At 40.3% G+C, this 16798-nt stretch overlaps 1 protein-coding gene across 5 annotated transcripts in view; it reads left to right on the top strand.

The window, feature by feature from the left end:
- The window catches only part of OXCT1 (3-oxoacid CoA-transferase 1), a 188254-nt gene that overhangs the window by 14087 nt on the left and 157369 nt on the right, over positions 1–16798 (top strand). For 4 of the 5 annotated variants that reach the window (XR_010318437.1, XM_010588117.3, XM_064271618.1 and 1 more), the window contains one exon: positions 9704–9839. The exons of the other annotated variant lie outside the window; for it this stretch is intronic. Coding sequence is in view for 3 of the 4 variants with exons in the window: in XM_010588117.3 (XP_010586419.1) it covers positions 9704–9839 (136 nt within the window). In the remaining variant the exon portion in view is untranslated. The remainder of the gene's footprint in view (positions 1–9703; positions 9840–16798) is intronic. 5 annotated transcript variants of the gene reach the window in all.

Below are 16798 nucleotides of genomic sequence, written 5' to 3'. Positions count from 1 at the left end.
GGGTCTGCATCCCACTACTCTCCTGCTGCCTCAGGGGTTCTCTGTTGTGTTCCCTCTCAGGGCAGTCATTGGTTGTAGCCAGGCATCATCTAGTTCTTCTGGTCTCAGGATGATGTAGGCGCTGGTTCATGTGGCCCTTTCTGTCTCTTGGGCTCGTAATTACCTTGTGTCCTTGGTGTTCTTCATTCTCCTTTGATCCAGGTGGGTTGAGATCAATTGATGCATCTTAGGTGGCTGCTTGCAGACTTGCATAATTTTATATCTCTTTAACTTGATGTGCTTTTGTTTTTCTAAATCTAAAATTTATTGTCAAAATTAGAATATATATTTTCAAATTGAATATTACATTTTAAAATTTGGTGGTATCTTGAATGTTGTATGTTGTTACAGATCATAGCTAGCCCATATACTGCCACTCAAATTCACAGTAATGGCATTAGCTCTTTGTTCATAAAGCAACATGGAAATTAATTTGAAATCTGTTTCATGTTCTTTCCAAAGATTATGCCATTATTGTTGTGCTGTCGAATTACCTCTGACTCATGGCAACCTAATATATAACAGAATAAAATGTTGTCTGGCCTCAGCCATCTCTGTGATCTTTGATGTTTGAGCCCATTGTTGAGGCTATTGTGTCAGTCCATCTCATGGAGGGTTTGCCACATTTTTGCTGATCCTTCTACAAAACCTGATGTCCTTTTCTAGTGGTTGGTCTTTCCTGATGGATTGTTCAGTTACTCTAGATTACATATAAAGAAATACCATTAACCATAAAAAATGTTTCTTATCGTGATAGAAGGAGGAGGATATGCGGATAGCACATATGACGGGAGGTTCACATACTAAAATGGTCAACAATAAATAGGACATAATATTTTAAGAATGGCAAGCACACTAAGGCGTGTTTAGTTTTTGTAGGAAAAAGCTACTTGTATACAAAATGGTAAATCATTAGCAGGAAAAAAAGGCATTAAAAATCTTAAAAGACTTAAAAAAAATAACCACATTGACAGTCTAGCCTATTATTATAAATGTAACTTAGAAGAAAACACAGATTACTTAGTAAACAAAACTGATGCCACATTCCTGCTCAGTCCTCCTATTCTGTCTTTATTTTTCCTGTATGGAATGCTTCCCCACCTCTTCCTTGCCTAGTCATCTCCTGCCCATTTATATTGGTTTTCTAGGGCTGCCAGAACAAATTATCGCAAAGTGGGTGGAGTTGAACAGCAGGAATTTATTCTCTCAGTCTGGAGGCTAGAAGGCTGAAGTCAGGGTGTCACCAGGCCATGCTGTCTCCAAAGGAGAAGGTCCATCCTTGTCTCTTTCAGCTTCTGGTGGTCCCAGGTGTTCCTTGACTTGCATCATCCCAATCTCTGCCTTCATCTTCACATGGCCTCTTCCATCTGTGTGTCTCTCTCTGTCTCTCTCTCTTCTTTTATAAGGACCCCAGTCATATTGGATTAGGGCCCACCCTACTACAGTATGACCTCATATTAATTTAACTAATTATATAAGCAAGACTCTTATTTCCAGATAAGATCACGTTCGCAGGCACCAGGGAGTAGGACTTGAACATATCTTTGGGGGGACACAAATCAACTCATAATACTTTTTGTAGGATCAACTCAAGTTCCATATCCTCAAAGAAGCCTTCTCTAACTCTCATTGATCTTGCCCCTTTCTGAATTCCTTTAGTAACTTTTTGTCTTTTTATACTGAATTGTATTTATCCTCTTTGATATATTTTATATTCCGATCCTATTACTTATAATTGTTTTGTATTCCCTACTGTGCTTAGTTTATGAATCAGCATTACTGAGTGTTAGAGGGATGGGACTACAGAGATCATTTGTTCTTGCCCTTATTTAACAAAGAAACATTACCTGTAAAGAGAGAAGTAACTCGTTCACAGTCAATATTTCTTCACATCCTGTGCCGTTTGGCCCAACTTCATATTTATTAAAAATACTTTTGATTATCAATAATTTGTTGGCTTTTCCTGATAACTGGATGCTTGCAAAGGATGCAGTAGATGCTTAGTAGATGCTGATAACATATTTCATTGAACACAAAGAAGGCACTTTGCAAACCCCTCGTTGGTGGCGATTCTCTTAAATAAAAAAAAATTAAATAGGAGGGTTTAAATCATAGAGATCTATAGGAGTAAAGAGCTTGTTTGGGCCTTTAGAGTCAGATAAATGAGGAAAACTTAGAGATGATTTATTGGAGAATTATTGAATTGATTTGAATTGTTAAGTAAAGGGGAGAATTTGGAATTAGAAGTAATACCTATTTTCTCACTTAGAAAGTACTCTTTGTATGGAACCATCTGCCTGGAATGATTTGCCTGAATTGGAAGTTTTTCCAAAGCTCAAGGCTCCTTGTTGTCTATTTTTTAATTTAATTTAATTTTTAATAATTGATAGGTGGTACAGATGGTTAGGAAACCCTGGTAGCATAGTGGTTAACAGCTACGGCTGCTAACCAGAAGGTCAGCAGTTTGAATCCACCAGGCGCTCCTTGGAAACCATATGGGGCAGTTCTCCTCTCTCCTGTAGGGTCGCTATGAGTTGAAATCGACTCGACGGCAATGGGTTTTTTTTTAAAGATGGTTAATTTACTCACCTACTAACCAAAAGACTGGAGGTTTGAGTCAACCTGGAGGCACTTTGGAAGAAAGGCCTGACAGTCTACTTCTGAGAAATCAGCCAGTAAAAGCCCTGTGGAGAACAGTTCTATCCTGACACACATGGGGTCTCCATGAGTAAGGATCGACTTCATGGCAACGTTTTTTTTTAATTGCTGTGGGCTGCCACTACCTTGGTAAAAAAAATGGTAGGAAGTATTAACTATTAGCCTGGAAAAAATAAACTCTCCTTTAGGGTCATTCAGCTGAATTAATACTTTGATGTGGGTTGTTTAAAACCAAACCAAACCTATTGCCCTCAAGTCAATTCCAACTTGTAGTAACTGTATAAAAAAACAGAGTAAACTGCCCCATAGGGTTTCCAAGGAGTGGCTGGTGGATTTGAACTGCTGACCTTTTGGTTAACAGTTCACCACTGCACCACCAGGGCTCCAATGGGCTGATTAGGGAGGTAAAAAAAACCGAAAACATGTGTTTCATTGATTTTTGGAGAACTTTGACGTGTGAGTTATAAGCCTATGTCAATCAAAAGTTTCACTATAAACTATATGTTAAGTAAATCACAGAACTAAGGAAAGGAACTGGTATGGCATGTTAGTTATGATCATTTTCCCATGACAGAATTTTAGACTATAGTTCTTGAAGTGTGAGGAATTAGACAACTCCAGGTGTAGCCCTACTTACAAGTGGGAGGCTAATAGCTACTTTATGATAATATATACACCTACCCGTGCTTGTGATTACAATACTATTCCTTGTATATACTACCATACTAGGCAGGTACAGAAGATAATATATACACCTACCCGTGCTTGTGATTACAGTACTACTGCTTGTATATAGCACCATACTAGGCAGGTATAGAAATTTTACGAGGGCCCACTGAGCAGTTTCTCACCCTAAATAATATTTCTGGATCTGCACCAATGATTTTGAACCGGGAGATAAAGGCAAGTGACCCTTCTCTGCTGTGCTGTCTTTCTTCTTGTTGAGGCAACTACAGCTCCGAAGGGTTCCAAAGGGCTCAAAGGAGAGATCTATGCCGCTTGGCTAATACAGTTTCCCAAGATTTGGGTATTTTAGCTGGGAAAGGCTAAACCACTTCTTGGAATGTGCGCTTGAACTTCTGTGCTCAGCTCATGGAAGATTTCATTTGTCTTATATAACTGTGTCATAAATTAACCTTGTGTTCCAATGTAGCATTTTATTTTCTTTTGATATAGTTGATATTATTAAAGTAAATATAATTGTATAATTGAGATTTAACTATGTCTAGAATGAACTAAAAAAAAAATTTTTTTTTTTTTTTAGAATGAGCAAATAAGAGAAATACATTTGGGTAAATGGGTGCCACATTATTTTTAGAGTTTCATTTTGATACCCCAAAATCATACCAAACCCAGTGCCATTGAATCGATTCTGACTCATAGCGTCCCTATGGGACAGAGTAGAACTGCCCCATAGGGTTTCTAAGGAGCGCCTGATGGATTCGAACTGCCGACCTTTTGGTTAGCAGCTGTAGCTCTTAACCACTATGCCACCAGGGTTTACAGCACTATGTATAGGCAGGGACTTATGGAAGCTACTTGATGAGTGAACTTGTGACCAAAGTCTTATCTTACAGTGGGTCCCCACTTGTGGTTATTTCCCCAGTCCCCAAATACATATTTGAGATAAGTATATTTAGATCCCTGACCTGTAGAATAGGAGCCATTATGGGAGGAAGGGCCACATGGCAACCTCTGAAACTGTACCCTCTCCCCAGCTGTGATGGTGAATCATAAGCGGTGCAGTATCACATGAGCAATCGCAGCCAAAAATTTAAACCAAGCAATTGAAGCTGAACTCTTAACCACTGAGCCACCAGAGCTCCTTTATTTTGATAAGAATTGCCAATTAATTAGCCTTGAGAAAATGAAAATTCAGAAAATGAAATTTCAGATTCAGAAAATGAGAATATTTGCAGAACATTGATGTCTTCCACAGAGTATACGTTTGCTTTACATTAATTTGGAAACCCTCGTGGCATAGTGGTTAAGAGGTAAGGCTGCTAACCAAAGGATCAGCAGTTCGAATCCACCAGGTGCTCCTTGGAAACTCTATGGGGCGGTTCTACTCTGTCCTGTATGGTTGCTATGAGTCGGAATTGACTGGTTGTTTTTTTTTTTTTTTTACAGTATCTGTTTAATGAATTCTTGGCTCTAGACTTCTTTTAACAAGTAAAATGTTGGAAGATTGAGTTTGTTGTCTTGCAGGAAAAAGATCAAGTCTGTCTGTTAGGTATGCTAGAAGAGTGTTGGCCATTAAAGGCAAGGAAGATAATCTTTTTGAAAGTCCATCAGAACTATCTTCAATAACAAAGAGCCATGAAATGTTTTTATAAACATTTCTTTATTAGAAATGGTATGTTCCTCATTTGTATAAGATCCGCTATGTCTTTTGCCTCTCTTTACTCTTTGATCTCTTAGAGGTAAACAGCTTGCCTTATTCATTTTTACATCATCAGTATTTGTCACATAGTAAGTAAGGTGAGACATGTTTGCTGAATTTGTGGATTGAAAAGTGAGTATGTGGCAAAAAAGACATCCTGCATCTAATAGCATTTTTCTTGGCATGAAGGCTGCGTTTGTACCTGGTCAGGTGGTAGCCTGAACTCAGCATCTTTAGGCACTGCTTGGTTGCTATGCAGGGTGTTAGTCCAGAAACAAAGTGAGGGCCAAATATACAATGATTCCGAGAGTCAAGAACAACAAATATAGGGAGGTCATCTCCAAATAGCCAGATTCAAATGTTTAATGGATTGAAAAGCCAAACAGAGCTCCTCGAGTATGGTTAGAAAAATCTCTGAGTCAGTGAATGAGCAACTGCATCTGGTTTATATTATGGACCTGTAGTCTTGGAGGGGGTTTAATGGGAATTTTTACATATTTAAAACTATGAAAAGGAAGTGGACTATAATCACTTTCATGAATTATTTTATTATTACGACTTTGTAAGTCAGATTTCAGAGGCTATCAGTATACTTTCATACTGGGTAATTGAGGAGAGTTTATCAAAGGGACACTTTTTAAAGCAATGGTCAAGGTTTAGGGAAAGCAACATGTAAGTAGTAAAGACCCCTGGGGTTAGTGCAGAAGAGAGTTGTTGCTACCAGCCCTCAGCCAGAAGGAATGAGGACAGAGAGCTGTTATCAGGACCTAGAAGAAAGCTTTATGGAGAGGACTGTCCAATGTGCTGTAGCTCGTCAGAGAGGGAGCAGGGGAATATAAACCCAGAAATCATTCTCTGCTCACCTTCTGATTTCTTGATGGTGCCTCCATTAACGGAACCCAATGAGAAGCCAAAGGGCAAGAGAGCCCCGTGATTCAGTCTATACAGGACAACTATCCCGTGCACTGGGAAGGATGGAGATGGTTGGAGAATGGATATGGAAGGTTGAACAGAAAATATCCAGCACAGTGACTTGATTATTTTCATTTTTATTGGAGAAGAGGGGGGAGCAGAGTTGAGCAATAAATTGATTCAACAAATGTTCAGTAGATATTTAATCATACTGTGTGCCATGTATGTTTCTGGGCTATAACAGTGAACAAAACAGACCAAGATCTCTGTCTCCTGGAGTTCACATTCTAGTAGGGAGAGGCAGACAATAAATGGTAAACATAACAAATAAGTAAATTTTCCAGTATGTTAGAAGGTCATAAGTGCTATGGAAGGAAAGGAAGTAGAGCAAGAAAGAGGGACTGGGAGCATGAAAGTAGAGGAGCAGGTTTAGGGTAGTCCGAGTGGGACTCATGGAGGTAACTTTTGAACAGAGACTTGGAGGAAGGAGGGTTTCTTAGTTATCTAGTGTTGCTGTAACAGAAATACCACAAGTGGGTGGCTTTAACAAACAGAAATTTATTTTCTCACAGTTTAGGAGGCTAGAAGTTTGAACTCAGGGTGCCAGCTCTAGGGCAAGGTTTTCTCCTCCGTCAGCTCTGGGGGAAGGTCCTTGTCTTTTCAGCTTCTGTTTCTTGGCTCCTTGGTGATCTTCATGTCGCTTAGCATCTGTCCCCCTCCATCTCTACTTGGCTTCTCTACTCCTGATCTACTGGGTTTGTATCTCGAAAGAGATTGACTTAAAATGCACCCTACACTAATACTGCCACGTTAACATAACAACTCATTTCCAAATGGGGTTATAACCCCAGGTATAAGGGTTAGGATTTACAACACATTTTGGTGGGGACACAGTTCAATCCATAACAGAGGAAGTGAGCCAGGAAGTTTTTTGGGGTGAAGGGTTTCCTAGACAGGGAAGGGCCCATGCAGAAGCCCCCAGGCAGTATATGTTTGGTGTGTTTGAGAGGCAGTAAGGAGGCTAGCAGAGTTAGAGAGGTGAGCAAAAGACAGAGTGGAGGAGGTAGGCCAGAGACATAAAGGGCTTCAGATCACATGGAGCCTTGCTGGCCACTCTAGAAACCCTTGCTTTCACTCTGAGTGAATGGAGCACCACTGCAGGGTTTTGAGCTGAGGGGTGACACGATCTGACTTTTATGAGGCTCACTTTGGCTCTCACTTTGTGCGTAGATAGTAGGGGCAGAAGAGCTGGGGGCCTAGCCAGGTATTTGTTGTTGTTTGTAGGTGGCATCAAGTCAATTTTGACTCATAGCAACCTCGTGTGGCAGAGTAGATGTGTCCCCGTAGGGTTTTTTAGGCTGTAATCTTCATGTGAAGGACCGTGGGTGGTACAGTGGTTAAGCGCTTGGCTAACCGTAAGGTTGGCAATTCGAACCTACCAGCTGCTCAGGAGGAGAAAGATGTGACAGTCTGCTTCTGTAAAGATTACAGCCTTGGAAACCCTATGGGGCAGTTCTACTCTGCCCTGGAGGGTCGCTATGAGTCAGAATCGACTTGTTGGCAATGGGTAATCTTTGAGCAGATCTCCAGGTATTAAAAAAAAAAGCCAAACCCGTTGCTGTCGAGTCGATTGCGACTCATAGTAACACTAAATGACAGAGTAGAACTGCCTCATAGGGTTTCCAAGGAGTGCCCGGTGGATTCGAACTGCTGACCTTTTGGTTAGCAGCCACAGCACTTAACCGCTATGCCCCCAGGGTTTCCTCCAGGTATTTAAGAGTGGGTAAAAGAGAAGTCAGAAGGCATTCTGTGTATGAGAGGGGATAGGGGAGAGTTAGAGTCCTAGAAATAAAGAGAAGCTTTAGTGATTTGGAGACCTCTGGTGGACAAGTGAATTTTCAACCTGCAGGAGATTCTTCCTGTTACTCTAAGGTACACTCTTGAAAGTACTTACATTACTTCGGCTTTAGTTTCCTTTTGAAACAAGAGTAAATCTTGCGGCTATTGCTTTGATAGCCATGATGAGAGGGAGATATTACCATCATCAGGATTCGAAGGCTAGGACTATTAAATAATTTTGGGGGAAGGTTAAAACCCTTGCCTTTGAGTCAATTCTGACTCATATCGACCCTGTAGGACAGAGTAGAACTGCTCCCTAGGACTTCCAAGGAGCAGCTGGTGGATTCGAACTGCTGACCTTTTGGTTAACAGCCAAGCTCTTAACCACTGTGCCATTGGCAGTTACCTATTGCCTGGACTGCTTTAAGGCGTACAGTGTGTCTGTCCTGATTGGTAGAAGTGTGGGGCTTGGAAAAGATGCATTTTGAGAATTAGGGAAGGGTCACTTGAACTGGATTGGCCACTTGTGGGTGTGAGGAGTATGAGAATGAGGAATGGAGTGAAGGCAGGTGAAAAGGCTGTTGTCAGGAGAAATGGTGGTGGTTTGTCCACGTGGTGTCATATCTGACACTACGTTCAGGGCCTAGTATCCCCAGGAGTCCAGGCCAATATAAGCAACTTTGTAGGGCAGTTTGTCCAGCATGCTGATGGCACTTCAACACGGAGTGATGGGCGTGGATGAAGGGGTTGCTCCTCAGGCTGGGGAAAGAGAGAGTACATGTATATATACCAAAACCAAAAATGCTTTGCTATCGAGTCGATTCCAACTTATAGTGACCCTATAGGACAGAGTAGAACTGCCCTATAGGGTTTCCAAGGAGCAGTTGGTGGATTTGAAGTGCTGACTTTTTGGTTAACAGCCAGAGCACTTAACTACTGGGCAATCAGGGCTCCAAATGTATATGTGTGTATGTGTATATGTATATATACATATATATATATACACACACCTGTATATGTCTATGTATATATGTGTGTGTATGCATATACACACATATATGTTTAAAATAATTTTTTGGTGGTACATAAACCAAACCCAGGGCTGTTGAGTCGATTCTGACTCGTAGCGATCCTATAGGACAGATTAGAACTGCCCCATAGAGTTTCCAAGGAGCGCCTGGCGCATTCGAACTGCCGACCGTTGGGTTAGCAGCTGTAGCACATAACCACTATGCCACCAGTGTTTCCTAGTGGTACATATGCATATGTAATCTTTCTTTAGAGTAAAATGTCTGTTATGTAGGAAAAATGTTCGTTGCTGTTTATAATTTGGTTTCAGTTTTCGAAAGTATGCTAGTCATCTCACTTTTAATAGAAACTGGGAGTGTCCCTCTCTCCTGCCTGTTTTTCTTTGGACAGAAAGAGCTCTCTGTCCAAGCCTTCATTTGGAGTCAGTGCAGGCTAGGCCATTGGAGTTGCCATGGCATTTAGGTATGCATTAAGTAAAGTGTAGGGGGGGAACCAGTCTGTCCATGGGTTCATCTTCTAACCCAGGATTGCTTTGGAGCAGTGGGAAGAAAAAAAAAGTTTGGAGTTGATGTAGGTTTGAATACTGGCTGTGTCACTTAACCACACAAGACCTTACACTTTTTGAACGTTAGCTTCTTTGTCTGTAAAATAAAAAGAATAGCCATCTTACAAGGTTCTTTTGGTGGGAGGCAGGTCTGAGAGAATATGTGGATTAAATGCTTAGCAGATAAGTTTTCTTTTCCTCTAAATTAATAAAATTTCATCTCTTTTTGAATGTAAATGATAACAGTGTTCAATCAGAAATGCTCCTTTGATTTTAAGCTGCCTTTATTTTTCTTCTAGGGTTGACAACTTTGGCTTGGGCCTTTTACTTAAATCCAGGCAGATAAAACGCATGATTTCTTCTTACGTGGGAGAAAATGCAGAATTTGAGCGGCAGTTCTTAGCCGGTGAATTAGAAGTAGAGCTGACACCTCAGGTGAGATGATTTCTTGATGCTGGAAAAGCTGTTGTTGTTAGGTACCATTAAGTCAGTTGCCACTTACAGCGACCCAACATACAACAGAGTGAAACACTGCCCAGTCCTGCCACATCTTCACAGTTGTTCTATGCTTGAGCACATTGTCGCAGCCACTGTGTCAGTCCATCTTATGGAGGGTCTTCCTCTCTTTTCGCTGGCCCTTTACCAAGCATGATGTCCTTCTCCAGGGAGTGGTCCCTCCTGATAACGTGTCCAAACTACATCCTCACTTCTCAGGAGCATTCTGGCTGTAGTTATGCCAAACCAGATTTGTTTGTTTTTCTGGCAGTCTCTGGTATATTCAGTATTATTTGCCACCATAATTCAAAGGCATTAATTCTTCTTCGGTCCTCCTTATTCACTGTCCAGTTTTCACATGCATATGAGGCAGTTGAAAATACCATGGTTTGGGTCAGAAGCACCTTAGTCCTCAAAGTGACATCTTTGGTTTTTAACACTTTAAAGAGGCCTTTTGCAGCAGATTTGCCCAATGCAATGCGTTGTTTGATTTCTTCATTGCTCTTCCATGGGCATTGATTGGGAATCCAAGTAAATTGAAATCCTTGACCACTTCAATGTTTTCTCTGATTATCAAGATGTTGCTTATTGATCCACTTGTGTGGATTTTTGTTTTCTTTATGTTCAGATGTAATCCATACTGAAGGCTGTAGTCTTTGATCTCTATCAATAAGTGGCAGAGGATTACTATTTTCTGCCTCTGTACACTGAAAAAGGAGATATTTCTAGTAAAATCGTCTAGGCTGCAGGATACATTTATTTTTATTTTTGTTTTTATTGTGCTTTAAGTGAAAGTTTACAAATCAAGTAAGTCTCTCATATGAAAATTTGTATACACCTTGCTATATAGTCCTAGTTGCTCTCTCCCTAATGAGACAGTACACTCCTTCTCTCCACCCTGTATGTCTGTGTCCATTCAGCCAGCTTCTGTCCCCCTCTGTCTTCTTATCTCCACTCCAGACCGGAGCTGCCCACATAGTCTCATGTGTCTACTTGAGCCAAGAAGCTCATTCTTCACGAGATCATTTTCAATCCTATAGTCCAGTCCAAATCCTGTCTGAGGAGTTGGCTTTGGGAATGGTTCCTGTCTTGGGCTAACAGAAGGCCTGGGGACCATGACCTCCAAGGTCCTTCTAGTCTGTCAGACCATTAAGTGTGGTCTTTGTAGGAGAATTTGAGGTCTGCATCCCACTGCTCTCCTACTCCCTCAGGGGTTCTCTGTTATGTTCCCTGTCAGGGAAGTCATTGGTTGTAGCCAGGCACCATCTAGTTCTTCTGGTCTCAGGCTAATGTAGTTTCTGGTTTATGTGGCCGTTTCTGTCTCTTGGGCTCCTAATTACCTTGTGTCTTCAGTGTTCTTCATTCTCCTTTGCTCCAGGAGGGTTGAGACCAATTGAGGCATCTTAGATGGCTGTGTGCTAGAGTTTAAGACCCCAGATGCCACTCTCCAAGGTGGGATGCAGAATGTTTTCTTAATAGATTTTATTATGCCAATTGACTTAGATGTCCCCTGAAACCATGGTCCCCAAACCCCTGCCCCTGCTATGCTGGCCTTCGAAGCGTTTAGTTTATTCAGAAACTTTTTTGCTTTTTGTTTAGTCCAGTTGTGCTGACCTCCCCTGTACTGTGTGTTATTTTTCCCTTCACCTAAAATAGTTCTTGTCTACTATCTAATTAGTGAATACCCTCTCCCTCCCTCCCTACCTCCCCACTCTCACTCTTGTAACCATCAAAGAATATTCTCTTCTCTGTTTAAACTTTTTCTTGATTTCTTACAATAGTGGTCTTGTATAATATTTGTCCTTTTGCAACTGACTGATTTCACTCAGCATAATGCCTTCCTGATTCCTCCATGTTATGAAATGTTTCACACATTTATCATTGTTCTTTATCGACGTGTAGTATTCCATTGTGTGAATATACCATAATTTATTTATCCATTCATCCACTGATGGTCACCTTGATTGCTTCCATCTTTTTGCTATTGTAGACAGTGGTGCAGTGAACATGGGTATGTATATATCTGTTGGTATAAAGGCTCTTATTTCTCTAGGATATATTGCAAGGAGTGCGATTGCTGGATCGTATGGTAGTTCTATTTCTAGCTTTTTAAGGAAGCACCAAATCGATTTCCAAAGTGGTTGTACCATTTTCCATTCCCACCAGCAGTATATAAGCGTTCCAGTCTCTCCAACATTTATTATTTTGTGTTTTTTGGATTAATGCCAGCCTTGTTGGAGTGAGATGAAATCTCATTGTAGTTTTCGTGTGCATTTCTCTAATGGCTAATGATGGTGAGCATTTCCTCATGTATCTGTTAGCTACATGAATGTCTTCTTCAGTGAAGTGCCTGTTCATATTCTTTGCTCATTTTTTAATTGGGTTATTTGTCTTTTCATGGTTGAGTTTTTGCAGTGTCATATAGATTTTAGAGATCAGACGCTGATTGGAAATGTCATAGCTAAGAATTTTTTCCCAGTCTGTAGGTAATCTTTTTACTCTTTTAGTGAAGTCTTTGGATGAGCATAGGTGTTTGATATTTAGGAGCTCCCAGTTATCTAGTTTCTTTCTTGGTGTTTGTGCATTCTTAGTAGTGTTTTATATATTGTTTATGCCATGTATTAGGGTTCCTAGCATTGTCCGTATTTTTTCTTCCACAATATTTATCATTTTAGATTTTATATTTAGGTCTTTATCCATTTTGAGTTAGTTGTTGTGCACAGTGTGAGATATGGGTCTTGTTTCATTTTTTTGCAGATGGATATCCAGTTATGCCAGCACCATTTGTTAAAGAGACTGTCTTTTCCCCATTTAACTGACTTTGGGCCTTTGTCAAGTATCAGCTGCTCATATGTGGATGGATTTACATTTGGATTCTCAATTCTCTTCCATCGGTTTATGTACCGCTTGTTGTGCCAGTACCAGGCTGTTTTGACTACTTTGGTGGATTGGGATTTGGATCGGAATTGCATTAAATCTGTAGATGGCTTTTGGTAGAATAGACATTTTTATAATGTTAAGTCTTCCTATCCATGACCAAAGTATGTTTTTCCACTTACGTAGGTCTCTTTTGGTTTCTTGCAGTAGTGTCTTGTAGTTTTCTTTGTATAGGTCTTTTACATCTCTGGTAAGATATATTCCAATTATTTTATCTTCTTGGGGGCTACTGTAAATGGTATTGATTTGGTGAATTCCTCTTCGATGTTCTCTTTGTTCATGTTGAGGAATCCAGCTGATTCTTGGTCTGTTTATCCTGTGTCTTGATACTCTGCTGAACTCTTCTGTTAGTTTCAGTAGTTTTCTTGAGGATTCTTTAGGGTTTTCTGTGTGTAAGATCATGTCGTCTGCAAATAGAGATACTTTTACTTCTTCCTTGCCAATCTGGATGCCCTTTATTTCTTTATCTAGCCTAATTGCTCTGGCAAGGACCTCCAGCACAACGTTGAATAAGAGTGGTGATAAAGGGCATGCTTGTCTGGTTCCCGTTCTCAAGGGGAATGCTTTCAGACGCTGTCCATTTAGGATGATGTTGGCTGTTGGCTTTGTATAAGTGCCCTTTATTATGCTGAGGAATTTTGCTTCTATTCCTATTTTGCTGAGAGTTTTTATCATGAATGGATGTTGGATTTTATCAAATGCTTTCTGCATCAATTGATAAGATCATATGGTTCTTTTATTTTATTTATATGATTACATTAGTTGTTTTTCTAATGTTGAACCATCCCTGCCTACCTGGTATGAATCCCACTTGGTCCATGATACATTTTAAACTTGGGCATTATAATATATATTGTGGTGGAAGCATGCAAAAGGAGTTGCTGAAATGTTTCCAAGATTGCACTAATAGTCAATTTCTGCAAATCGTAGAATGTTAGACAGGGGGATGCTTTGTGAGTGACCTTCTTGCACATCAGGTGAGTAAAGCCCATGGAGAACACCACTGCAGCACCACAGAGAAGTGCTGGTGTCAGAGCCCAGGTTTCCAGGGAACTGATCTTATTACAAAGCAAACAAGCAGTGGCTACAGGGAAGCCAGCAAGTTTCCACTAATTTCCCACATCATCTCCTAACTTATAGAAGAGTTTGACATAGAGGAAGGCAAACTCTTTGAAGACCTTTTGAGTAAAACATAGATCTTCAAGTTGCATTCGCTGGTTTTCCACTTTGTGATGGTCTGCCTCATCTCTGAGATTGAGCCCTTCACCGTGCTTTCTTTTGTCAACAGAAAGTACTATTTGCGCTAACTTCTGTGAGTTGGTAATAACTTAATGTGGCAGGTTTTTCTTTTTAAGTATTTAGTAAAAATCACAGTATATGCTAGTCTGAAGGAGCCCTGGTAGTGCAAGATTTAAGGGCTTGACTGCTAACCTAAAAAGTTGGTGGTTCAAACCCACCCAACGACTTTACAGGAGAAAGGCCTGGCAATTTGCATAAAAATTACAGCCAAAAAATTGTATGGAGCAGTTCTCTATCACATGAGGTTGCTATAAGTCAGAATTGACTTGAAGGCACCTAACAACAACAATAACATATGCTTGTCTAGAGAGTGTACATGAGAGAGCCATTCCTTCTAACTGAGGCCTCACAATGTTTCTCAGTTACACCTGGATATTCTGCAGCATTGCTACCCATGCTTATCAAGGTATTGCACTATGCTTGGCATATATCCAAGTTTCATTTAAAGCACTTTGAAAAAAAAAAAAAAAGGTGTACCTTTTCTCTTCACATTATAGGTTGAGATAACCTTATCTTAGTGTTGTGGAGCTATTAAATGTTCACTTTTCAGTAACCCTTTTCATCTTTTGAGTTGCCTTTTGTTTTGTTAGAGGGCATATACACAGGAGAAGAACTTCCTTAGTGTTTCATTTATATTCTTTCTTTAACCTGAATGAAGCCAGTGTCACCCTTTCCAGCTTGGTGGCTCATACATAAACAGTGGCTCTGGCAGCTTGTTTTGCAGCCTCAGAACCAGTGGGTGACTTGTTGGTGAAATGGTAGAATAGGTGGGGACTTGGTGGTACCTGAACAGGGCCTGTCTACAGAACTATTCTACTTTCATGCCCTTGTCAAATTGGAGAGAGAAGTAAGGTATTCAGGGAGGATAGACATAAAAAATATTTTAAAGTAGGTGGTGTTGTTATTGTTGTTTTGATTACTTAATTTTCAAGAATTTTATTCACAAAATATACACAGCACAAATAATTTTATCTTTATCTGCTAGATAGAACAGAGAACCAGTTCCCTGGCAGGTTTTCTCTTAAGTCACGATCCCCTCCTTCCCCAGAATATCCCAACTACTTGCATGCTTCTGTGTCTGAAATCTAGGGTCTTTAGCCTTCCTTTGAGTCAAGTATTTAAAGACCCCAGTTAAATAAAAAAAACTGTTTTCAGATCTGAGTAATATTGCAAGGAGCCCTGCTGGCCCAGTGGTTAAAGTGCTTGATTGCTAACTGAAAGGTCAGTGGTTCAAAACCTCCAGCAGCTCTGCAGGAGAAAAATGTGGCAGTCTTCTTCCATAGAGATTTACAGGCTTAGAAACCCTGTTGGGTTGCTATGAGTCAGAATTGACTTGACGGCAGTGTTTGTTTTTGGTTTTGGTCATTAATATCTAAACTGGTTTTTACTAATGATTAGCCAGTCAGTTATCTAACCACACTGTGATGTAACAAGACCATGCAAGTAGGTTTCAGTGTTAAGGAGAGTGTCAGGAAATGTTCAGGGCCAGAGTTGTTCCTCTCAGAAAACCTGGCTGTAAAGGCAGGGTGAGGGAGAGGAAACCATGCCTATCAGGGAAGAAGTTTGAAATCACTGGTGCCTAAGAGGGGGAAAGTTCACTGTCTTAGTTATCTAGTGCTGTTATGAATAGAAATACTGCAAGTGGATGGCTTTAAGAAACAAATTTATTCTCACATGTTTGGGAGACTAGAAGTACAAATTCAGGGTGCCACCTCCGGGGGAGGCTTTCTGTCTTTGTTGGCTCTGGGGGAAGGTCCTTATCATCAGTCTTCCCCTGGGTCTAGGAGTTTCTCAGCACAGGGACCCTGGGTCCAAAGGACTTACTCTACTCCCAGCTCTTCTTTGTTGGTGGTAGGAGGTCCCTTTCCTTTCTGCCTACTTCTCTCTTATATCTCAAAAGAGATTGATTCAAGTTTACACCCTTATCCTGTAGATTGTATCCTGCCTCTTTAACGTAACTGCCTCTAATCCTGACTCATTAACATCATAGAGGTTAGGATTTATAACACATAGGATTATCAGATCACAAAACGGAGGTCAACCACACAATACTGGAAATCAGCCTAGCCAAGCTGACACACATTTTTGGGAGACACAGTTCCATCCGTAACAGTGACTTGTAGGGAAAGGAAGGTGACCAGCAAAAGAAGACACAGACCTAAAACTTTGCTTGCAGGCCATATTTGAATGGCCTTTTAGAATCAATTCGCCTATATGTTGTACTCTCTCCTTAATTTTTTATTTTTCCTTAGTTACATGATTTAGTAGATAAAATACTTAAGGGAATGATTTAAAATAAAGAAATTCTAAAGTAAATTTGAATTCTTTACTTTGTTGACCGATGGTAAGAGTTAGGCACTATCTGTATAGCACACCAACCAAACCAACCCGTTGCTGTCGAGTTGATTCTAACTCATAGTGACCCTATAGCCCAGTGAAGTGAAAAATTTAATCACATGTGTTTTTTAATGTAGGTAGCTAAATGTACATAATTCATATTTGAAAATTGATTTAAAAATATTAAAACAAGGCTGTTATAGAATATAACGTCAAGAAACCAGTTGCAGGCATGAAAGCTGGAAACATGACTCTATACATATGGTGTTATATTTCGAATGTGGGTTGAGAATAGATTCTTGTCTAGAGAGGTGGTGGTATTTTTT

Source organism: Loxodonta africana, chromosome 2, assembly GCF_030014295.1.
Source record: "Loxodonta africana isolate mLoxAfr1 chromosome 2, mLoxAfr1.hap2, whole genome shotgun sequence".
Classification (NCBI taxonomy): Eukaryota; Metazoa; Chordata; class Mammalia; order Proboscidea; family Elephantidae; genus Loxodonta; species Loxodonta africana.
The sequence above is the reverse complement of the archived record's forward strand: the minus strand, read 5'-3'. Positions and strand labels throughout refer to the sequence as shown.